This window comes from Mesoplodon densirostris, chromosome 19, assembly GCF_025265405.1.
Source record: "Mesoplodon densirostris isolate mMesDen1 chromosome 19, mMesDen1 primary haplotype, whole genome shotgun sequence".
Classification (NCBI taxonomy): Eukaryota; Metazoa; Chordata; class Mammalia; order Artiodactyla; family Ziphiidae; genus Mesoplodon; species Mesoplodon densirostris.
Window position 1 is genome coordinate 56,547,378 of NC_082679.1, and position 25,592 is coordinate 56,572,969.

The following is a 25,592-nucleotide window of genomic DNA, read 5'->3' on the forward strand; positions in this document are numbered from 1 at the left end:
TGACCTTCAGGTGTCTTGGACCAGGCAGTTGGTCTTTTTCTCTCGTCCTGTGGGCGGGTTTTCCAAGCTGAGTGGAGTTTTGCATCAGGTCCACTTCTGATTTATTTGCAGCTTGTCCCCTTCCGCCCCGTCGGAAGGGGGGCTTTGCGGTTCAGTTCCCGCTGTGGCTTCCTGTCCTGCATTTCTCATTGTGCGTGTCTTCTTGGGGGTGGTTTTTGATGCAATCACATTGGTCTTAATTCTGTTTTGTTTTAAAAGGTTTAACTGCCTTTATGATTTTTCAAGCAGATGTTAAACCTACTTGTATTGCTGTTATTTGGATATTTATTTTGGCATTATGAATAAATGTTATTTTATACAAGTTCTGTGACCACAAAGATAGTACATGCCCATTGTAGAACGTTTGAAAAAATATGGACAAGAGTAATTGTGAACATGAAAACTGTCCATTTTCCTGGCCCTCCCTTAATTTGTCTTTATTTCTTGAAATTTTTTTCTGGGGACATTTTCCAAATACACACAAGAAAGAAAAGAGGTATAATGGACCTTCCCATACCTTTCACCCATCTTCTGTAAGTATCTGCATATGGTCAGTTTTGTTCAATCTTCAGCCCCTCTCTTGCTCAATTATTTTATTTTATTTTTATAAATTTATTTTTGGCTGCATTGGGTCTTCGTTGCTGTGCGCGGGCGTTCTCTACTTGCGGTGAGCAGGGGCTACTCTTCCTTGCGGTCCGCGTGCTTCTCATTGCAGTGGCTTCTCTTGTTGCGGAGCATGGGCTCTAGGCACGCGGGCTTCAGTAGTTGCGGCGTATGGGCTCAGTAGTTGTGGCTCGTGGGCTCTAGAGCGCAGGCTCAGTAGTTGTCGCGCACTGGCTTAGTTGCTCCGCGGTATGTGGGATCTTCCCGGACCAGAGCTCGAACCCGTGTCCCCTGCATTGGCAGGCGGATTCTTAACCACTGTGCCACCAGAGAAGCCTGCTAGATTTTTTTTTTTTTTTTTTTTGCGGTACGCGGGCCTCTCACTGTTGTGGTCTCTCCCGTTGCGGAGCACAGGCTCCGGACGCGCAGGCTCAGCGGCCATGGCTCACGGGCCCAGCTGCTCCGCAGCATGTGGGATCCTCCCAGACTGGGGAACGAACCCGTGTCCCCTGCATCGGCAGGCGGACTCTCAACCACTGCGCCACCAGGGAAGCCCCCCGCTAGATTATTTTAAAGCAAATCTAAGACAACATAAATATTCATCCATGAATACGCTATGACTACCCCTCTATTATCACCACTGTTTATATCTTAGAATATCACCTTCTGATTTTTTACTTTTAATAGAATGATAGGCATTCTATAGAAAAGACATTAAGTATGTATGTGTATAAAGATATATTTCAAATATCTTTGAAAAAAATGTTTCTAATACATTTTTCCCCAAGGTTTTCCATAGTCATTTAGTGGAGATAGTAAATTAGCAAAATAATACGATAAGGTCGGAGAAACTATAGTGAATAATATGTCAAGGAAAGAAACAGATTTTAAAAATTTTCAACCTAATCTTTGAAACAGTGGCTAAAATTTGGATGTTGAGAAATAAATTCAACTTGACACGGTAAAATTCTAATAATAGGCTGAAATAATGTCACAGACTAAAATCATGTACCTTTGTGTAACCTATCGATTGTCTAAAAAAGGAAATGCAACCTTATTTTCTCTGAACTGACTATCTTGCTTGAGTCCCAGTTTCCATTCGTGGTGGAAGTGTGGGGAAAAGTGGACAGGGACTGGAGACCTGTCAGCCACAGCTGCCCGGCAGGGGAGGGAGGGCGGGGGTGTGTGTGGGTGGGATGGTGGCCACTTAAGTCGTTGTGAGAATGTACAGCAGGCTTCTCAGAGCCTAGGAAGTTAGTTTTATTTTTAATTGAGATTTAATGTACATACTTGAAAATTCACCACCTTGAAGTATACAGTCTGATGGTTTTTAGTTGTGTTCACATCCAGAAAGAAACCCCATCCCCGTACCGGTCAGCGGTCATTCCCCATCCTTCCACCCTCTCCAGCCCCAGGCAAGCCCTCATCTTTCTCTCTCTCCCAATTTGCCTATTCTGGACATTTCATATGGATGGAATCACACCATGTGTTGTCTTTCGTGGGCGGCTTCTTTCACTTAGTATAATGTTTTCAAGGTTCATGCACATTGTAGCATGATCAGTTCTTCATTGCCTTTTGTGGCTGAATAGTATTCTGTCATATGGACAGAGACCGCATTTTGTTTATTCATTCATCAGTTGATGGACATGTGTGTTTTCTCCACTTTTTGGCTACTGTAAATAATGCTGCCATGAACATTATTCTCATTTTGCCCTCTGGGAAGACATTGTGATACTTGGAGGCTAAAGGCGTTGGAAGGTAGGCTGGTGGGGACAGTGAAACATCTCTTTGGGAATCAGCATTCCTTCCAGGCTCAACACCAAGACCCTTTCTGAGCCCCTCTTGAATGAGTGTCCATTGGGACATGCCCAGTGGTCTTGTAATCACTAAGGAAGCAGGTCTCCTGGGGAGAAGTTTTCCAGTCCACACCTATCATAGCCAACAGGAGACCCAAGATGTTGTTGATCCTTATTTGGTTTAAGAAGAGGGCATTAGCACAAAGTGACAGGCTGAATCCAACTTGGGCTCAATTATTTCGTAAAGCTCTTTGTTTATTTGACCTCCCGTGACCCAGAAAATAATTCTAACCAATCAGTGCCGACTCCCTTTGGCGCCAGAGTCCACTTGCTTTACAGCTGATGACAGATGGGGCCACACGGCTACCACATCTGAATTAATCCTCAACTCCAGAGCCGCGTGCTGTTCTCCGGCAAGGTTGTATTTCTTCATTAGCTATTCCCAGGGCCCAGGGAGTCCCAGAGGATGTCAGAGTACATTAATTTTTATCATAACATGGAATCTTTCAGGTCTGAATGGCAGCACACAGCTGTCAGGGGCTTTCTGAACTCTGTTACAGCTCCATATATCTCTAGGCAAAACAGAGGAAAGAGCCCTCATTGGCAAGGAAACGTACAAAATGCATGAGGTGTTTCATTGTTTGAGTGACTTGACCATGTGCTTAAGCACATTCCCCAGGTAATTTTTTTCCCATTGTCCCTGGAAGTCCACCTCTGCCACGCCGCGTTAAAGCTCCCTCCCTTCACTGTAGCTGCAGAAGGTGTTTTTAAAATAAGTGCTCTTTGCATACTGGTAATGAAATCATCATCTGGTCCTTAATGCTCTTCTATAAATACAGAAGAGGTGAATGTTCCCATGGTTTTTTTTCAGCAGAACGTATTCATCCCTGGTATTTCAGAAGTTTGTAAATAATGGCTTGTAACGCTCAATACTGCTTCACATCCACAAAATATGATTTTAGTTTGAAGCGATGCTAATGCATTTCTAGAAAGGCTCGTTATTTCTATATTGCCTTTATTTTCCCCACTTCTCAACTGAGTAAAATGCTTGGAGGGATGCATTTTGCTTAGAGAGAATGCCCAGGTATTATTTTACTAGAAGCACTGTCAGCCAATGCCAGGACCCCCGTGTGCATACGGTCCTGTATGAGACATTGCTTGGTGTGGCCGTTAGGACCCTCCAACAAGGAAATCATAGAGGAGAGGAGACAGTGTTCTCAGTTGTGAGGGTAAATGTGTCCTCAGTCGTCATAGCAGGTGACTTACTGCCGGCTCTAGTCCTTCCGTCATTTTCCTGGCTAATTCTGACTTCTTCGTAATGGGTGTGTTTTGTAAGTCCACATGGGCCATTCATTGAATTACACCCCCCACCCACTGCCAGGCAGCCTCATTGCACAAGCTTTGTGAGCCACAGAGCAGAGTTCCCCGAAGTTCACATTTTACCGCTTATATATAAGATGGACACAGGCAAGTATTGTATTTATCTTAACACATACCAAGTTTAAAAAACCCAAACCAGAGCAGCAACTGACTGCTGATGTTTTGGCAAAGCACAAGGCTGAGAAATACAGGTGATTTGGTTTCCAGGGCATTGAAAAAAAAAAAATACAGGGGTTCCATAAATTTGACAAAAATTAGGCAAATGGTACATAAACAACTGCATGGTGGTTAATGCTGAGAAAGAGACTCTTTGGGTTTAAAATAAAAGTACAGACTGTATGCATGCAATACTTTAAAAACCAAATGACAGTGAACGGGTGTGAGCAAAGGTGCAGAGAGCTTTCACGGTGGTATCTTATTTAATTCTTAGGGATTTGGTAATTCAACACACTTCTTTTGTTCAGGCATGGTGCTGGATGTAGGAGCACAGGGGTAACCGGATGCAGATTTAGCCCTTCAGAGGATTCTAGTCTGTTGTTATGACTTTCCCCACTTTGTGTGTGTGAAACTATGGGTTGTAGCGAGAAATAACCTCTTCTCTAAATAATGCCATCTCCTTAAAGACTTAAATATAAGACATGACACCATAAAACTCCTAGAAGAGAACATAGGCAAAACATTCTCTGACATAAATCATAGCAATGTCTTCTTAGGTCATTCTCCCAAGGCAATAGAAATTAAAGCAAAAATAAACAAATAGGACCTAATCAAACTTATAAGCTTTTGCACAGCAAAGGAAACCATAAACAAAATGAAAAGACATCCTTTGGAATGGGAGAAAATATTTGCAAATGGCTTAATCTCCAAAATAGGCAAACAGCTCTTACAACTCAATAACAAACAACCCAATCAAAAAATGGGCAGAAGACCTAAACAGACATTTCTCCAAAGAAGTCATACAGATGGCCAATAGGTACATGAAAATATGCTCAACATGGCTAACTATTAGAGCAATGAAGATCAAAACCGCAGTGAGGTACCACCACGGTCAGAATGGCCATCATTAAAAAGTCTACGAATAACAAATGATGGAGAGGGTGTGGAGAAAAGGGAACCCTCCTGTACTTTTGGTGGGAATATTAATTGGTGCAGCCATTGTGGAGAACAGTATGGATGTTCTTTAAAAAACTAAGAACAGAGTTGCCATATGATCCAGCAATTCCACTCCTGGGCATATATCTGGACAAAACTCTTAATTCGAAAAGATACATGCAGCCCAGTGTTCACAGCAGCCCTATTTACAATAGCCACGACTTGGAAGCAATCTAAATGTCCATCGACAGATGAATGGACAAAGAAGATGTGGGTGTCGGTTCCACCGGTGTATGTATTTTCTGAAAAGTCATGATTTCTCAGTGTTTGGATTTGTGTGTGTGTGATAATTCAATACAAGTTTTGGAAAAAAACCCGAAACTGACCCTTATAGGATATCTACTGAAATTCACATGTTTAAGAACGACATGAGGCGGTAGAAAATGAGAATTAAAAAAAAAAAGATGTGGAACACACACACACACACACACACACACACACACACACACACACACACACACACACACACACACACACACACACACACACACACACACACACACACACACTGAAATACTACTCAGCCATCAAAAAGAATGAAATGATGCCATTCACAGCAACATGGATGGACCTAGAGATCATCATATTAAGTGAACTAAGTCAGAAAGAGACAAATACCATATGATATAACTTGTACATGGAATCTAAAATATGGTACAAATGAACTTATTTACAAAACAGAAACAGACTCATAGAAAACAAATTCATGGTTACTGAAGGGGAAAGGGGGTAGGGGTGTGAAAAATTAGGAATTTGGGATCAGTAGATAGAAATTACTGAATATAAAACAGGTAAACAACAAGGTCCTACTGCATAGCACAGGGAACTATATTCAGTATCCTATAGTAAACCATAATAGAATATGAAAAGGAATATATATAAATATATATAACTGAATCACTTTGCTGTTCATCAGAAACTGACACAACATTGTAAATCAACTATACTTCAATAAGAATAAATATAAAAAATAAACATCAATAATACCATCCCTAACTCTCTCAATCTACCAGCTTTTTCCCTTCTTCATTCATGTGAATAATATTCACATTCTCTGAGTTCCCTTCTAGAGTTTACTGAACTCCAATTTGGCCTCCCAAGACTTCTTCCGTATCCCAAGTGAATTTCTTTAGGACATAACCGTGATTCATTTGTCAAATGAACAAATGGGAATTTGCCAAGAGGGACATTGGTTAATTTGTATTTTCCCTATCGGTGGGAGCTGTGTTCACATGAGGTTACTAGGTTATGAGCACAGCTGAAATTATTTATTCCGACTCCCTCCACTCTCCCTTCCCTCTTGTGCTGATCACTGATTGTCCATTTTATTAAATATTCCAGGAAACCAAACACAGGGCAATAAAGTACTAAGTGGAGAAAGTTCAAGAGGGAAATGGAAGCAACAGGAAGTGGAACACCAAAGAGTCAGACCTGCATTTGAGGCGTTGTGTCAGTTGGATTAAGTGCCTTTGGTGGCATAATTATCAAATTGATGCATTTTTCCTAGAAACCCCACTTGAAAGAAACTGTGGGTATATTCCTGTTTTACATTTCCCCCCACTTAGAGTCAGTGAGGGTGAGATCTTGCTGCAGGGGCTGCATGTGTTAGGATGGGAAAATAGAATCAAGGTAATGGACATGAGGCAAAAATGTAAGGAAATAAAAACAAGTGTGTTGCCATTTTCTGTTAAGTGTATGTACTGATGTTCTGGCATTCACTCTAAGAAGTTGTAAATGGTGCATGAAATGAAAAATTCCTAGTGGTCTCCTGGGATACAGCCAGCTCTCAGCTCTATTCCTGCTGATTGGTTTGGATTATTTTCTCTTTTCCAACTTAAAAAAGAAAAGAGTGTGGCTAGGTTATGTTGACAGCAGAATCCATTCTGGATTAATTATTATTTTAATATTTGATAGTGTCCCTCACATTCTTGAAATATATGGGTCTTTTAAAATTTAGCAGCACAGCAGCTGGATGGTCACTGCCCACCTGAGCTGTTGTTGATTCCATGTGTTCATATTTCTCTCGTTTTATTTGCTTTATTTCCTTGCATATTTGTTCGGATCTCATCTGCCAGAGATATTGAGTAAGGACATGGGAAACGTTATGTATGTATTTTATAAATGTGGGAGACAATTATATACATATTTCATATCTCTGCATTGTTGGTGGATGTCATGTCCCCAAAGTGTGGCCCAAGGTCCAGGAAACAGGCAGATGAGAAAAGAAAATAGCCTGTTTCAGGTACCCTCTCTCTCATGGCTGGTGCTGGGCAATTTACATTTTTCTCTGATTCTCACAACTATCAAACAAGGTGGGTATTATAATTTCCTTTTATCGTTATTATCATTGTGAGTTTGAGAAGATGATTATATATTTTTTCTGTATATCACAGCAAATAAGCATTTTTTAAAAGTTTGCCCCTATACCACCTAAAATCATCCTGAGTTTTACTAGGGGCATGAACACCACATTTTGGGCACTTGAGGTCTTGGTGGATTACTTGGTGGAGTGTGAAGGACCTTCCCTGGGCTTGGCGTAGCTGTAGAAGAGAATTACTCTGTTCACTTTTATGCTGCCATCGAGGAGTTTGAGATAAACCAGCACTCCTTATTGAAGCAGGGATCCGCCTTGGAATTCTATAGTAATTTTTTTCCCTCTTTCTGTTCTGGGAGAAAAGGACAGCTGAACACCAGATCAGACTAAAAAACAGTTGCTTTGGGGACTTTGGGTCCTCAGGCCCTTTCTCTTGAATTTCACAGTGTTTCCAAATAGTATGAATTCTTGCAACTCACTTGAGAAATGCCCCAGATGGTGTGCCCTTCTGTTTCAAGGAGGAATTGAAAAGTATTTCCCTTTACATAACATTCCACTTAGCTCATTCTTCTGCTGTGTCTGAAGTAGAGTCCCCCAAAGGCACAATTGTGTTAACGTTCTGCTGGGTGTTTATTTAACCTGTAAGAGTCCGCCTCATTTTGAGGGGGGGGCACATTACGATTCAGTTTACAAATCTTCAGCCCCGTGATTGTGGCTACGGCTCTTCACAGGCTCTTTTGAAATGGCCTTCTATTTCTCAGGTTTGAAATTACATATCTGATTCTTAGGTTTCTTGAGTCACAATGGGCTGGTCTTGTCTCCAAAGCATAAGTAACTCTTTATGGATCAGCTACAACAGATCCACTTTGTCCCGCTTTCTTCTACCATCTTTGAAGTAATAATATACTGTAAAATCTGGCTATGTGATGGTTTATAGACCAGATGTCATTGGGAAAATAGCACTGATTCAGATGTATGCATCCAGGTGTGTACCTAAGGTTTCCATCTTAACGCATGCAAGACCTTGGCAACAAAGACCTCTTGGTTGTTGATTGTCATCTACTGGCAGAGATAACAATTGTCCATATGGATTGGGGCCTGTGGTAGAAAATGTTCTGTAATGTAGGAATGGCCACACCCTAGACAGCATTGAAGACCAGGCTTCCTGGGAGATGCCGCCCCTCAGGAGCTGATGTTCCATTTACAGTCAACACTTGAGATGAGATGCCCTGGAGTTGGGTTGTTGCCAGTTCCTGGTGAGCCTTCCCAATAGTCAGCACCCCTGGGATTGGCAGTGAGTGTTTGTGAAGGATGCTGATGGGATCCTGGCCTTTGGTGGGCTGGTATCCCTGGGAGCTTGGTGCTTTGGTAGGGACCTGGATGCCAGGGAGCTTGGGAATCAAGTGTACTGGGCTTTCAGTTAGATTCCCCAGTTTTGTACTAATCACCTGTCCGGTGCTCGGTACTCTGCAAGGTGCCCCAGAGACACGCATATGACTGAGACCCGCGTGATGCAGTTATATACACATACACACATGACTCACACCAGGGATGAGATCAGAGCCATTGGAAGCACACAGCACACTCTTGTTTTTCTCCTTTTGTTTTTTTATTACTGTGTATTTTACATACAGTAAGACTCACACTTTTAATTGTACAGTTCTGTGAGTTGTAATACACACACAGTCATGGACTCACCACAGTCAACATATAGAAGAGTTCCATTACCCCCTCAATTTCCCCTGTGCCCCTTTGAAGTAATTCTCACCCCTTACACCCAGCCCTGGCAACCATTGATTTTTGTGTGTGTGTGTGTCCCTAGAGTTTTGCCTTTTCCAGAACGTTATATAAATGGAAGTATCCTGTGTGGAGCTTTTTGAGTTTGGCTTCCCTCATGTAGCATGATGCATGTATTAGTTATCTGTTGCTGTTAAATTACCCCCAAAACTTAGTGACTTCAAACAGCAAACATTTATTCCCTCACTCTGTTTCCTACTGCTATTGTAATAAATTACCACAAATGTACTGGCTGAACAGAATGCGTATCTGGTTGCAGGAATGTATGTTCCCACCAGCTTTATACAACGTAATGAAAATATAATAGTATTAAAAAATCTGCTAATTTGAAAGGTAGAAAATACCTCATTTTGATTTTTGCTACTAGTGGAATTTAACACTTTACATCTTGAACTGGTTACTGGTAATCTGGTTTTATAAATTTTTGAAATGTCTTCATCAGTTTTTCTGTTAGACTCTTAGAATGTGTTTAATTTGGTCCCAGCGTTCATGATGGGTGAAGTAAGAGAGAAGACAAAGGTAGCAAGGCCAGGTGTGGGCTATTGCAGTGTCCAGAGCTACAGGCAACAGAACCAAAAGCATGGAGTAACAGTGGTGGTCTTAGCTTGAGTTCCCTGGAGATCAGGTCTGGGACAGGGATGTTTGCTCAGATAATTTACTGGGGGAGTGCTCTCAGAAGAAGAATGAAGGAAACAGGTTATATTCAATTGGAGACGAGCTTCAGCCTGACCCGTGTAGGCAGCTCTAGAGAAGGAACTATCCCAGAGTCGGTCCTCCTTGTTAGGAGAGCATCTGGGTGCGGGGCATGACTTTGCAGGTATGATGGCCCCCATCACTCAGGGATGATTTTCTGGAGAAGTCAGTGCTCTTGGCAGTAGGGAATGAATATACTGGGGCCCCTAAATGAGATCCAGACAGAACACCACACCGCTTGCCTCATTGGAAATATAGGGGACTGGACAATATATTAATAGTCCCTGAAGGGTCTAGAGTTACTGGCGTTGACCAGCATACTGGCATTGACTATAGGAGAAGACAGGATAGCAGATGTTTCCTAAGTGTTCATTATCAGGTGACTGGCTAGAGAGTATCACCCACTGCAGAGATAAGGACGTCAGGAAAGGGGGAAAACGTGAGGAGAGAAGATGAAGAGTTGAGATTTGGGGTGGGTAGGGATGAGATTCTGGAACTTGGGAGGGACGTAGGGGCTGGTGCTGTGGGTGTGAAGTGCACCTTCATAGAGGTGTTGTTTGGAGTCCCTGGCTGGATGACATTGCTACAGGGAAGAGATTTTAGACGGAATCGGAGGTGGTTGGCCATGGAACTCTGGGCAGAAGAAGAAGAGGTGTGGGGCACATGGAAGCTGAGGCCGTGGTGGCCTGAGGAGGAGGTCCAAGAATGGATTGTATCTCGGGAGCTGAGATAGGGAAGAGGACCAGGAGCCAGGGAGGAGCTGGGTCCATGGCCACAGAGAAGTCCAGTGTCCGCAGAGGGGAGGTCCTTGGGTGCAGAGATGGAGAAGCCACTGCTCCCCAGGCAGCTTTGAGAGATTCTGGCTGGTGACGGGGCAGAACTCAGTCAGCTTGGTGATAAGAAGAGAGTTTGGGGCCAGGAAGGAGATTACGAATGGGGACAAATGCTGCAAAACTATGGTCTGTAAATGGGAAGAGAAAGGCTCAGTGCAACTGGAAAGAGCCCCGGTGTCAAGCAGGCATGTCTTTGTCTTTCCAGCCCTCTCTCTCCTGTCTGCCTTCCTTTCTTCCACTTTCTTTTATCCACTTTCTTTCCTGATTTTCTCTTAATTGTTGGTCTGAACAATCTGATTAGCCCGATAGGCAGCAGTGGGGATGGAGAGGTTGAAGAGGGCAGAAAGAGAGGGGTAGTCAGTGGATGGCACGCTTGAAGGATGCTCACCTGCAACTTAATAATGTGTTGCGTCACTTATACCTAAAATAAAAAGGAGGGGGGCGAGAAGAAAGCTTGGAGATCAACTGTCTAAAGCCGGTTAGTGACAGCCTTTGGGCTCAGCCCCCTTTCTATTTATTATCAGCATTCATTGCTGTTTCCAGTAGGAAGTATCATTTACAGCTCCAGTGTCTAGAAAGCTTGGTCTAGGGAATTCCCTGGTGGTCCAGTAGTTAGGACTCTGAACTTTCACTGCCGTGGCCTGGGTTCAATCCCTGGTCGGGGAACGAAGATCCTGCAAGCCACATGGTGAGGCCAAAAAAAAAAAAAAAGAAACCTTGGTCCCTTGTCACTCCCATTGATGACAAGCAGCCAGACCCATTGGTGAATCTTTGGAACTCCACCCTCCTTACCACTGAACTTTTGTCCTCTGGTCCAGGGAATGTGTTAGCTCTGGAGGATGGGATCGCTCCTTTCCAAATGTCATCCCCAGCAGGCTCAGAGGATGCCCAGGGTCCACTCAACAGGGAAGCATAGAGGCTTTCTCCATGGGTGTATCAGAACCACAGAGAACAAGCACGCCCCCCTCTACTGGAATCTCCAGTGCTATACACACAGAAGTCAACCTGTCGGGTCCCCACTTACCCCTTACAGACCAGAGTCCATCGAAGAAGAAGAAGAAAAAAATCAGTCCCTGAAAATGCTGACTAATAGCACCAACTTTGAAATGGGAATGATACTATTTTTGTTTCCATTCTGTCTTTATAGTTTGAACTTTCCTTTTGATATTCTGTAAATATTCATCATCTCAGAGCCTTTTGAATTGCAGTGGCTTTTAGTCAAAACTGAACAAAATATGCCATTTGAATAATAAAAACCTCATTAAAGTGAGGTAAAAGGAATTCTTTTCCTTTTGTACAAGCCAATTAAGTGTCTTTACAATTAAAAAAAAGTTTAGCACTTTATACTTTCATATTCCATAAGCCTGTTTTTAATTAATAGAGGGGACAAGCTTTAGGTACGTGGTACGTATTTTGCCTCTGGTGCTGTGCAATTAATATTAATGAAGCGTATTAAAATATGGTGAAAGAGGAAAGGGTTTCCCAGGTTCTCTTTGGGTTCATGCCTCCAGGCTGAGGTCTTAGGTATAGCAAGTTTCTTTGTTTGATGCTGTTTGCAGTTCCTTGAGACAATGTGCAGGTAGGATAAAGGTAGTTGTTATTGAGAGAGATGGAGCCAACATTCCAAATGCCCAGCCTGTCTCAAAAATGAGGAAACACTGAAAAAAACCAACTTTGAAGAATTTTATTTTCTCTTGTGGATAAAAAGGAAGGGTCCAGAGACAAAGGGAGTAATAACCATTGAGGCCTGGCAGGTACCTAGCAAGATACTGGGGCTTTGCCCATCACAACTTTGGGTAGGGTGCATGCAGCTGTTCTCAGTTTACACGTAAGTATCATAACATGGCTGAGCTAGAGTTTCTCTCAGCACTTGACTCTAGCCATATTCTAGGGAGCGTATCTAACAAAGAAGGTACTGTGTAGTGTCCTTGAAGTCAGAGGACCTTTTTATTTTATTTTGTTATATTTTGTTCTTATTCATTTATTCGCTTCTTTATTTCACCTGTTTTTTTGTTTTTGTTTTTTGGATAAGGAGTTTCACTGTTTCTTTTTCTAAAATATTTATTTATTTATTTATTATATTTTTGGCTGCATCGGGCCTTCATTGTGGCATGCAGGATCTTCCCCGTGGCATGCGGGATCTTTTTTGTTGTGGCATGTGTGGGTTCTTCATTGTGGCCCATGGGCTTCTCTTTAGTTGTGGTGTGCAGGTGTTCTCTCTCTAGTTGTGGCGTGTGGGCTCTGTAGTTGGTGGCACACGGGGTCTGTAGTTGAGACGTGAGGGCTTAGTTGCTCTGCGGCATGTGGGATCTTAGTTCCCCAGCCACGGATCAAACCTGCGTCCTCTGCATGGGAAGGCGGATTCTTTACCACTGGACCACGAAGGAAGTCCCTATTTTACCTGTTTCTGATACTTACTCTGACCAGAGGAAGTTTGCTTCTAATTGCTTTTTCTCCTGACCATAAAATGGAGATAATAAACATGTCACCTAGAGTTCTTATGTACACAAAGCTCTTAATAAGTGCTTAACCCATACTTAACACTCAAAAAAAAAGAAAAAAAAAAGTATCAGCAACTCTGAAAAGGTGGACCACATATTTGAGATGCAACCTGGAAGGTGCCCATATGTAAGTCATATATTCAGCTGACCTAAAAACCATTTTAGGTTTTAGATAGGTGATGATTTGGAAATAGATCAGACAACAGAAAGAATGAGACAGTTTCCCTGTGAGACTTCCATTGCCCAGTGATAATGAGATTTGCACGAATACTTTTTTAGAAGAAACAGTGGTTTCTTTTTTTCTAGTTAAAAGATTAATTCATGCTTTCTACCAAGCATTTAAAGAAGAATTAATATCAATCCTTTGCAGACTCTTCCAAAAAATAGAAGAGGGAATACTTCTCCACTCACTCTGTGAGGCCAGTATTACCCTGATTCCAAAACCAGATAAAGGCGTCACAAGAAAAGAAGTCTTCAGACCAGTATCACTTATGAATATAGATGCAAATATCTTCTACACTATTCTAGCAAACCAAATAAAAAGGATTGAAATTTATACCATGGCTAAGTGAAATTTATATAAAGAATTCAAGGTTGGCTTAACATTTGAATGTTAATCAGTGTAATATACCATATCAGTGGAAAAAAGGATCATGTCAATAGATGCAAGAGAACAAAGTTGAGGACTCCCATTTCCCAATTTCACAATGGACTATAAAGCTTCAGTAATGAAGGCTGTGTGGTCATAGCATAAGCATAGTCATATAGATAATAGAATAGAATTGACAGTCCAAAAATAAACTCTTACACGTGGTCAGTTGATTTTCAGCAAGAATGCCAAGACAGTTCAATGGGGGAAAGAATAGTCTTTTCAACAAATGATGCTAGAACAATTGGATGTCCACATGCCAAAGAATGAAGTTAGATTTCTTGTGTTTGCCATACATAGGAATTAGCTCAAGATAGATCCTAGACCTAAATGTAAGAGCTAAAACTATAAACCACTTAGAAGAAAGATAGGAATATATCTTTGCGACGTTGAGTTAGGCAGTGCTTTCTTAGATACAACCTCAAAAGCACAAGTGACAAAGGAAAAAAAAATATATATATATGAATTGTAGTTCATCACAATTTAAAACTTTTGTGTTGCAAATGATACCATCAGGAAAGTGAAAAGACAATCTATAGAATGAGGGAGATTGTGCAAATTGTATATCAGACAACTGACTTGTATCCAAAATATATAAAGAACTTTTATAATTCAACAATAAAAAGATAATTACCTCACTTAAAAATTGGCTCAGCATCTGAATAGACAGTAGATGTTTCTCCAAAGAAAAGATACAAATTGCCAATAAATACATAAATTGCCAATAAATACTAATGCTCAACATCATTAGTCATTAGTGAAATGCAAATAAAAATCACAGTGAGACACCATTTCATACTCACTAAGGTGGCTAAAATTAAACAAACAAACAAACAAACAACCCAAGACAGATTGAATGACAAATATTGGCAAGAATGTGGAGAAACTGGGATCATAATACATTGCTGGTAGAAATGTAAAATGGTACAGTCACACTTTGGAAAACAGTTTGGCAGTTCCTCAAAAAGTTAAGCATAAAATTAACCATATGACCCAGCAATTCCACTTCTCCATGTATACTCAAGAGAAGTAAAAACATATGTCTCCATAATAACTTGTAAATAACTATTCATAGCAGCAATATTTCTAATAGCCGAAAAGTGGGAAAAAAACGAAATCTCCATCAACTGGCAAATGGTTAAATGAAATGTGATCTATCCATACAGTGGAATAGTTTTTGGCCATGGAAAGCAACAAAGTACTGATACCTGCTACAACATGGATGAACCTTGGAAACGTTAAGTGTAGTGAGAAAAGTTGTTCACGAGAAGACCACATGTTGTGTGATTCCATTTATATGAAATATCCAGAATAGGCAAATCTATAAAATAGAAAGGAGATTAATGGTGTCTGGGGGATGGGAGTGGTTAGTGACTATTAATGGATACAGGGCTTGTTTTGGGGGATATGAAAATGTTGTAAAATTAAAATGTGATGATGCTTGTATAATCGTGAACATATTAAAAACCAGTGAAGTGCACACTTTCAAAAGCGTAAATTGTATGGTTTGTGAATTACATCTCAGTAATTTTTTAAGAAATCCATGCTTATATAGAAAATTTGGAAAATAACAAAAACAGTAAAAAAGATCTAAAAAGATCTAAGCAACCTAATGATATCCTGCACATCCAGAGCTAACATTTTTCTGTATTTCCTGTCTTGCTGACTGTACGTATAAAAATCTTTTTTTGTGGGGGGGGGTGGCTGGGAAGGGATATGAATCGCGCACATAACATTTAATTTCCTCCGTTTTCAATTGATCTGAGAAATTGGGGAACTTCTGACTTAGTCCTTGCTGATTTATCTTATCTTCTGTTGGATTTTAAGTTGCTTCTAGTTCATATACAATTTTATAATTCTACCTCATTTATATATAATTATTACTCATTCTTATGCATAAGCTTTTATGTAAATTTTGAGGATTTCTATGGGAATGAATCTTGGAAACTGTATCAGTTTGCTAGGGCTGCTGTAACAAATTACCACCTATTTGGTGGCTTACAACAACAGAAATTCAGGCTATCACAGTTCTGGAGGCCAAAAGTCTGAATTCAAGGCGTCTGCAGGGTTGGTGCCTTCTGAGGAGGGGTCCGTTCTGTGCCCTTCACTAGCTTCTGGTGCAGGTGGGCACTCTTTGACGGCCCTTGGTTTGTAGATGCATGTCTCCAGTCTCTGCCTCTGCCTTCACAGGGCCTTCTCTGCGTGTCTTCTGCCCTCCTCTTCTTTCGTAAGGACACTTGTCAATTGGATTTAGTTCTACCTTAATCCAGCGTGATCTCACCTCAAGGTCCTGAACTTAATTACATTTGTAAAGGCGCTTTTAACAAATAAGGTCCCATTCACAGGTTCCTAGTGGACCTATTTTTTGGGTTCACCATCTAATCCCCTACAGAAGCAGTGGCATATCAAGGGGGTAGCAGGTGGCTCTAGGGATAGTCTGCCCCATGCACGGGCAAAATGGGGGAGCATTGTTTGTAGAAAATTCAAAACCAATAATAAGGACTTCCCTGCTGGCACAGTGGTTGAAAATCCGCCTGCCAATGCAGGAGGCACGGGTTCGAGCCCTGCTCCGGGAGGATCCCACATGCCGCGGAGCAGCTGGGCCCGTGCACCACAACTGCTGAGCCTGTGCTCTAGAGGCTGTGAGCCACAACTACTGAGCCCGCGTGCCACAACTACTGAGGCCCGCGCACCTAGAGCCCATGCCCCGCGGCAGGAGAAGCCCCCACAAATGAGAGGCCTGTGCATCACAGTGAGGGGTGGCTCCCACTTGCCGCAACTGGAGAGAGCCCGTGTGCAGCAACGATGGCCCAATGCAGCCAAAAATAAATAAATAAATGAATTTATTTAAAAAAAAAAAAATAGTAAAATTACTAAACGTTGCTCTGCTTTTTATTATTATCATCATGCAGTGGCAGTTCTAAACATTATCAGTGATAAACTATTCCTCCCTAGAGGTATGAGCTGCTGCCCTTTGTCCCGCCCCCTGTGTAACCTACTACTTGGAAACAGGATTGCTAGGTGAAATAATGTGGATATTTCTAATTCTCATGATAAATGTTTTCAACTTAATATCCATGGGGTAGGAATATATAGTCTTACCAGCTTTACACAAGGTAATAAAAATATGATAATATAAATAAGTCTAATTTAATAGACAGAAAATGTCTCATTTTAACTTTTGCTACTGGTGGAGTTGAACACGTTACCTCTTGCGCTGGTTATTTTATAATCAAGTTTTATGAATTTTAAAAATATCATTGTCAGTATTTCTGTTAGACTCAGAATATGTTTTTCTTGTTGATTTGTAAACACTGTTTACATAGTGAAAATATGGGTTCTTTATAGGATTGCAAATTTTTGCCTTTTTTAAAACTTTATTTAGATAACAGATTATTTTAGTTTTTAGATAGGCTTTTCTTTATTGCACACCAGTATTTGTTTTCTAAAAACTCAAGATTCTTCACCTACAGTTTTCCATGAGGATGGAACAAAATCAGATTGTTGCAATAGTAATAGGTCTATGAGAAGTCTCTATGAAAAGAACACTAAGTTTTTTAAAATGAAAGATAGGAAATATTTCATTTCCTATATCACATATTCCATGCCATTGGTGTGGAATCTGAACACCATCAGTTTCCAGCCCCTTATTTTACAAGCAAGAATCAGAAACTCAGAGGATTTGGTGATTTGCTTGAATCTGGGACAAAATGCTGATCTTTTATCTCTTAAAGCAGTGGTCCTGTAAAACTGTACCCTGTCTCTTTTTCTCTTGTTTCATGTGTTAGCTAAATCCCCGAACCGCTTTTTTTTTCTTCCTACAAAGCATTTATTTATGGCATTTTTTTCTTATTATAAAGACAGCACATATTAATTATGGAAAAAATAAATATGAATAAACTCAGAAAGAAAACAATTTAAGACACTTTGGGTTCTATCCACCCCTAGAGACAATGACTGTTAACATTTTTGTCTGTCTTTCATTAGCATTGTGTGTGTGTGTGTGATCATACAATATTATATATTGTCTTTAAACATGAATGTTTTACAGGGTCAATAGATTTGTTATTTTAATGGCTGCACAGTATTCTATCATATGCGTATATTCCAACTCATTTAATGATTCCCCAATTGTACATTTAATTTACTTCTAATGTGTTGCTGTTATGTTGCAATTACAAACACTGTGGATAGCCTTGAATATATTTCTTTATACAATTTTCATTAGTACCTTAGGATAATTTCTTACAAATACAATTCCTTGATTAGGATTTAGGATTTTGATTCACATGAAAGGCTTTTATTTTTAAATTTTTTATTATGAAATTAAATATGTGCAAACAGAGGAAGTATAACAGACCTCCACTTACCTATCCCCAAGCTGACTTCTAAAATGTAGATTTAACTTGACTTCTAAAAGGAATATATCCAAACAGTCTGTGTCTGTCTCTTTAGACAGAGCATTTCCACCTTGATATGTTTTACTTAATACCTAGTAAGTGCTGGTTCTGGTGTTGGCTTTTTCACAGCACACTTTCTCCTTTATTCCTTATGTCTTACTTTGAGGGCTGTTTCAATTTTATAGATGACGAAGCTGAGAACTGAATGAGCTAAGGAAGCACAGATTCAACTAGGCGGTAGAACCTGTGTTCCAACCTCTGTGACCAACTCATCCCAGTTTGCCCAGTATGGTCCCAGCTTTGGCACTGAAAGTCCCGCATCCCAGGAACCCCCTCATCCCCAGCAACCCAGCACAATTGCTCACTTAGAGTCCAAGCTCTTCCTGAGCAGAATGGTCTCAGATGCAACCTTCTAGGGCATCCCATTTCCAGCTGTCTGTAGTCCTGAAGATAGTGAAGAATTGGTTATTCTGGGGGGAGCATGGATCATCCTTGGTTTTAGAGCGTCTCTGTCTGCATAACGTCGGATGTTTTCTTTCTCAGGTCACTTCACGTGCTTGTGTGCAATGCAGCCGTGTTCGCTCTCCCCTGGAGCCTCACGAAAGATGGCCTGGAGACCACCTTCCAGGTGAACCACCTGGGCCACTTCTACCTCGTCCAGCTCCTGCAGGACGTCTTGTGCCGCTCAGCCCCTGCCCGGGTCGTCGTGGTTTCCTCGGAGTCCCATAGGTGGGTTAGAATTGGATGTTCTGTTCATGTGACCACCTTCCTGATGGTCCCCCCAGCCTCTCTTTTTGAAAATAATTTTCATTAGTCTTGCTCCAGAAAGTGTGTGCTCAACCTGGCTTACTGAATGTATCGAGGTCTTTTTTTGTGTGTATGCGCGTGATGGTGGGCGATTATTTGGGGGTAGTGTCGACAGCAAGGTAGATTGTTTTTATAACTATACTTCAGGTCCCTCATTGATTTTGCTTTGAGATGGAATAATGATTGATTAAATCTGGATTCCTGACCTTTATTGATTTGTCAGTCACCAACTTCACCATCTCACGAAGAAGAATGTGCAGTTATTCTAGCAGGAGAAACAATGCAATTAAAAACTGCAAGATGAAATCCAGTTGTTTTATAATGAGAAATCAGGGAATTCAATGCAGACATTAGCTGTGTAATTGTAGAAAGGGAAGTGCTGTAGTTAGAACATATTAAAAATCTGGCCATGACTCTTTTGGTTAAAATTTCAATTAAAACATCAGATGGCACTTCTTTTCTGTTACCATTAGGAGACTATTCAATCGACTAAGAAGCCAGTTGAACATTTCCTCATATTTTCAGCATGTTTGTTTCTAGAGTTGGATAAAACAACTTTGTCTAAAGAGAAGTACCCTGAGAAGAGAAAGGACTTGGCCGGGTGAGGCTAGATTTAATACATGCTAGGGAGATTTTCCTGGTGTGGTTGGGAGTTTTCACTCCTACCAAAGTAGCTGGAGAAAAATAATGTGCAAAAGGGCCTGTTTTTTTTCTCCCTCTTCTTCGTCTTAAGTCCTGAAATGTTTTAGTGACCCAGAATGAAGCTTATTTTTTTAAATCATGCTTCCATAAAATGTAACCCCTGGGACTTGGAAGAGAGAGACCAGCCAAGGGTGAGTCTGAACCGTTTATCACTCCCAAACACAGGGGCTTATGGTGGAAATGACACACTGCAGATAGATTTACTTTTACCATTTGAAATTTATGACGGCCGAAATGAAAGGAAAATGCCGGTCATAATCCTCCCCTGCGTTAAAAGACATGAAACATCTCGTAATTAGGTGGTAACAAAATCGGGACCTCCTTATCTTTGCAAATCACACCAGGTTCGTGAAAGTGGAGTGGCCTTGTTCAGGCGTGAGGGAGGCTACTGCAGGGGCAGTGGGGCGAGAGCTCCGGAAAGAAATCTGCCAGCCCCAGTCGTTCGCCAGATGTGGAGGGCACCACGGAATACAGATACGTTTAAATGAGCTGGTATTTAACGGGAGAGTCTGTGGAATTGTCAGCTGCTTTCTTCCCTTTGTACATCTGGATCTCACATAGTATTTCATGGGACATCTTTGTTCTCTCCTTAACTGCAGTGTAATTCGCACTTACCTTGGAGATCTGAATCTTGATTTCATTTAAAAGATGGATCAGAAGGCAGGGCCCTGGTCTCTTGAATTCGATCCATTGTAGTTTCCAGACCAGGTCTTCCTGAAGTGTGTGTTATCAGGCCCGCTCCTGTCTCGACGGGCGCTGGTTTTCTACTTCCCAATGACCTCTTGCCCGTATTAAAGGGTGTTTTTACAAAATGTTAATTCTCCCAAGCTGGTTTGTTTATTACACTTGTGTTGCACCCCAGAGCCAGTGTGAATACTGGGCGGGCAGTCCTGGGAAAGCACTCACTTGCTGCTCAAGGACCCAGAGCCCTAAACCATGTCGTAAAACGGAAGGGTTGATATCTAATTACCTCCATAAACCTTGGCGGAATCTCTTCATTGGAGTCAGGACCCCCTGTTAGGGGAAAAATGAAGTCCGATGTTTGCAGAAAATATTATACCAGACTGCCCCAAGGCAAAATATTTATCAGCCTCCCCGAGTCTTCCCTGTATTTTAGTTACTTATCTGGAACCGGAGCAAGTGAATTGAAATCCATCATATGAAAATGAGAACTTCCTTGCTGTGAAAAAATTTTTCAGATAACAATTAAAATGGAATGAAAAGAGTGGAGTGCTGGCTGAAGGGCTGTAAATGGCTGCAGCTGTGTTGAGTGCCAAGTTGACACACACACACACACACACACACACACACACAGCCTCTGATGCAAATTCAGTCCTATTCTTTGAACATACTAGCTTTTGTCTACATAGAATCCAGCCTAATTATTTTAGTTGGGTTATTTAAAAATCCTCAGTTTAAAAAAAAAAAATAAAGGAGCAATATATAGAGAAATGCAAGATAGAGGTCCTCTCAGACAGCAGATGTCAATGTCCAGAGAGCAAATGTTAACATTCCAGTGTCCTGGTAGGAGGGTAACTCTATTAAGACGTTATTGTTTAGCTTTGTCAATTTTTCAACTTGAAAACAGGGTAGGCAGCTTTTGTAGACTTGTTTTGCTGCCTTTTGAGCTGTGAGAGGTGAACGCGGTCATTTTTCAGGAAGCGGGCCCTGGCTCAGAGGAATCAAAAAGCTCGCCCACCCTCTCTCCTCCCTGGAGGACTGTCAATACAAGCTAATCAGGCCTTAAAAATGAGCGTGCTGCTCAGGAGATCAGCAGGTCAGGAACTCAGGGGTCCACTTATGGGGGAGGGCTGTTTGCAGAGGGCGGGCCTACTATTTAGTAGCTGTTTCTCCATCTCGAAACCTGCTTTCAACCTGGTTCCGTCTCATTTCTCATCAGGGTGGATTTTGCTGTTGTTGTTGCCTTGTTTCTAGGTTGGGGACTAGGAATGAATACCTTCTCTTAGGGGTTGAGTCTACCCAGTGTTCCCCAGGGCATGAGATACTTCTGCATTGTCCTTAAAAGCCAAAGCAGGGAAATCATTCTAAACATTAGAAAGTGCTGCATGCAAATGTTCGTGAAGAATGTCAAGCCTCTGAACAGAATGGTACAATTTGCCTTTTGAGCAAAGCTCAAAACAAAGCTTTTTGTAATAAAGGAAACTTGGCTCTTCGTTTGGAATTTCAAACCCACGATCCAACTTCAGTTCTCTAATCCCGTATGTAGGCCCTACTGTGTGTCATAGGCAAAAGTCAAGGAGCTCCCCTTCCGAGAACTCACAGTCTAGGGTTGGAAGCACATGAACAAATGACTTGCAGTCTGTGTGGTAAGGACAGAGACACAAGGTACAAAGGTGGCCTGACTTGCTTTGCTGCTAACGTTGCAGGGTGGCAGGTTCTTGAACAACAGGAGTAGCATGGACCAGGTCCTGGAAAGTGGATACTTAATTTCCATCTACCCTGCGTGGCTTCTTTCAGTCTATCCCTCACTGCCACCCTAGAAATCACTGTGACAGCAAGCAGTGGAAGAGTTAGTTAGGGAGAGCTTCCTGGAAGAAGCGACACCTGAGCTGGATTGGGCTAAACAAAGGATGCCAAGAAAGCCGATGAAAGCGGAACGGAGAGTGAGTGAAGGATGCTGCATGCGTCCCGTACCTGTTAGACGTTGTCTAAATCCTGGATGCTCTTTTCTGCTCAGAGCAGGTAGAACTTCTGGGCCATACCTTAGATCATTGCATCCTCAACTCAACAGTCTTTTTTTGTTTGTTTGTTTTGGTGACAACTCTTCTGTAACACCTTATTACTGTTTTGAAATAAAATCAAGAAATATGAATAATATAACTTCCCTGCATACATATGTTGTCATTCAGTGTGCTAGCTTACCTGTAATATAGGGGAAAAAATGAATGTGAAGCAAAAGAGCATGTGTTCCAACATGTCAGTGCTTGGGCGGGACTTCGGGGAAGGTAAGTTATCAGAGAGCCCAGCCCTCCACTGGGGTCCTCGCACATGTGGATTGTTAACAGGTGTGCACCATTGTAGCCTCAAAGGCTACCAGCCTCGGGTCAAGGCTCACCTCCCCGCCACCCAATCCCATAAAATCCCAAAGCGCGCTCATTCCTCATTCACATGGTTGTGGCATGCTGCTCCTGGAAATTCAGCGGCTGTTACAACTGTGCATCTGTGTTAAGCACAGCTCGGCTCTAGGCTCCAATAATTACACACAGGCTTTCATCTGCCTGAATGTCCAGTGGGGCCATCTTCCTTGAGCAAGGCTCCAAGTGCGTGGCAGGACATCTCCTGTCCCCGGCCCCCCGCCGGCAGTTGTTATGACAACCAGAAAAAGGCCCCCATAAATTTTCAAATTTCCCGCTAAGTTTCACTGCCTCAGAGGATTAAGCTCGGAAGTCTGGGTTCTTCCCGTGGTCTGGGGACTTGGAAACAGGCAGCGGATGATTCGTTTCGGAGTCTCACTGCCTTATCCACGCCAGCGTCTCTGGCCATGATCTTTGTTGATGACTTCGGCTCGGCAAGGTGATTTAACACCAGAAATGGGATGTCACTGAGTGAGTCCTGGAGAAGGGGTATTTAATTTCCATTAAGACATGAATTTCGTCTGCCCCTGGGATTCTCTTCTTGGTCATAGCTCCATCTGAACTGCTCCTTTAAAGAACAACCAGATTATTCCATCATTTTCGTTTTACCTTTTGCTTTCCTTTTCCACAGTGGTTGTCTCCAGTGCCCTTGTTATGCTCCCTTATTACTCGGGGCAAATGCCCAGAGTTAATGAAGCAAACTCCAAGGGGTCCTTAATGAAGATGAGACTGTCGTCTAGAAAATTCCTTCTGTTATGATCTTTTTTTTTTTTTGCTTGTTAGGGAAGTCACTACTTTGTTGTTATTTAAAAAAAAAAGGAGAAGGAAAGGAAAGAAACAAACAGCTGGTGTTTAACGACTCCTTCAGACCCAATTATAAAACATCAACTACTTACTTTGATTTGTGTGTATCCATGGCATGGATATACTTAAAAACATTAGACTCTGCCAGAACTTATTTTGGCTTTGTTTACATTTATCTTTTAAACGTATAAGACTATTGATGGCACCTCACCAAGGTTATAACCCCTTTATAATCATTAATTTTTAATCTGCAAAAGAGTCTTAGAGGCAGCAAGGCTCATCTATATTTACTTGGATGCTCAAATGAAAATAATACAGGACGCAAGCACTGGCTACAATAACCCAGGAAAGCCCTGTCAAAGGTTAGGAATGTGATATCTTTCTGCTTCCAAAAGCAGCAGCCCTTTATTTAAGATGTTTTTCCATTTAATTTAATTATCCTTGAACTTCCTGTTGAAGGTTTTGAAAAATATATGTTAGAGGCAGGGGTGGTGGAGTGGGACTTCAGCAAGTGAAGACCGCTCCATTTATGAGTTTGGGCCTTTATTAAGTGTGCCTTTGGACCCCGTTGGTTTATATTGTGAAATCACCATTGTCTATTTTTAAGGAGAATTTGTTTCGATGTTTGCCCAATTGAGTTTTCAATCATCTCTGCATAGTTTTTCTCAGATTTCTAATAAAAACACAACTGCTATATCAGAAGTCAGAGACAGGCCGTTTCATATCATGTTTTTTTTTGTTTGTTTTTTTTGTTTAAGATTTACAGATATTAATGATTCCTCTGGAAAACTAGACTTTAGCCGCCTTTCTCCATCGAAAAATGACTACTGGGCCATGCTGGCTTACAACCGGTCCAAACTCTGTAACATCCTCTTCTCCAGCGAACTCCACCGCCGCCTGTCCCCGCGTGGGGTCACGTCGAATGCGGTGCACCCCGGGAACATGATGTACTCCTCCCTGCATCGAGGCTGGTGGGTGTACACGCTGCTCTTCACCTTGGCCAGACCCTTCACCAAGTCCATGGTAAGTGAACAGCCGCCGTCGCCACAGACACCTCCAGTGCGCCTTTACGGAAAGGGTCCTAGGGAAACCCAGGCACACGTGCTTTCTGCGCCTCTCACCTCTTGTGAGGATGAGTCTGGTCTTGATCCTCACAGCTTCAGGACTATTAGGGCTCTTGGACACACTTCAGTGGACTTTAGATTGCATCTGTTTCTCTAGAGGTGGCTTGGAGGGCCAGAGAGAAGACGTGCGCTTTCAGTATTGTGTTAATATGTGGCTGAATATCTTCATGGAGATGATTTGTTTGCTTTCGATGTGATTTGTTTTTTTTTCAGTAAGCACAGTCCTTCAGAACTGTGCTTTGTGTTAGTAGGTGAATAACATGGATTCGTGCCTTTTGAATTATTAGCAGATGTGATTCCTTTGTTTCCATTGAGAATCTGTATCTGTTGTTCTAAATTCTTCTTTTAATGGGCGTAAACCTGTCCTGGAGAATCCTTTGTTGGGCTACAAGTGCACTTTATTCTTTACTTCTCCAAAGGTAAGTCCTTTTAGGTGAATCGCACGACTGTGGTTAGATTTGGAAATGTTCGCAAAGGTAAGTGTGAAGTTCTTTCTGTTTTTGATGGTCCTATAACAACTGTATCTGGAGACTTCTTCCCTGAAAGCAGTTTGAGGAGGAAGTCATTTGAATGAAGGATGCGCATTTTTACACATATCTGTTATGGTACTTCTCTTAAACACAGGCCTTTAAAAAAATGTTTTCCTGTTTAGTGGACACCAGTGTTCCAGTTAACCAAACGTACCATGTAATCCTCAGAAACGCCTTGGCTTTTAGGAGTAACATAAGTCAAGTCATTAACCTCCAGTGTTCTGGGCAAATGATGCCATAGCCTCTGAATACAGTCTGCTGCCTTCTCCTGCAGCGCTTCCCACCCACCATCCTTGCGCTTCATGTTTGTGGATGGCTTTTAAAACTGCAAGGAAAATCTTTTGACCTGCATAGGAGAAAGTAAGTGCTTTTT

At 41.7% G+C, this 25,592-nt stretch overlaps 1 protein-coding gene across 1 annotated transcript in view; it reads left to right on the forward strand.

Moving 5' to 3' along the window:
• WWOX (WW domain containing oxidoreductase) overlaps nt 1-25,592 on the forward strand; it is a 993,698-nt gene that overhangs the window by 265,696 nt on the left and 702,410 nt on the right. Inside the window, exons 7-8 of the mRNA XM_060084392.1 lie at nt 18,701-18,886; nt 24,324-24,588. Coding sequence (XP_059940375.1) covers nt 18,701-18,886; nt 24,324-24,588 — 451 coding nt within the window. The remainder of the gene's footprint in view (nt 1-18,700; nt 18,887-24,323; nt 24,589-25,592) is intronic.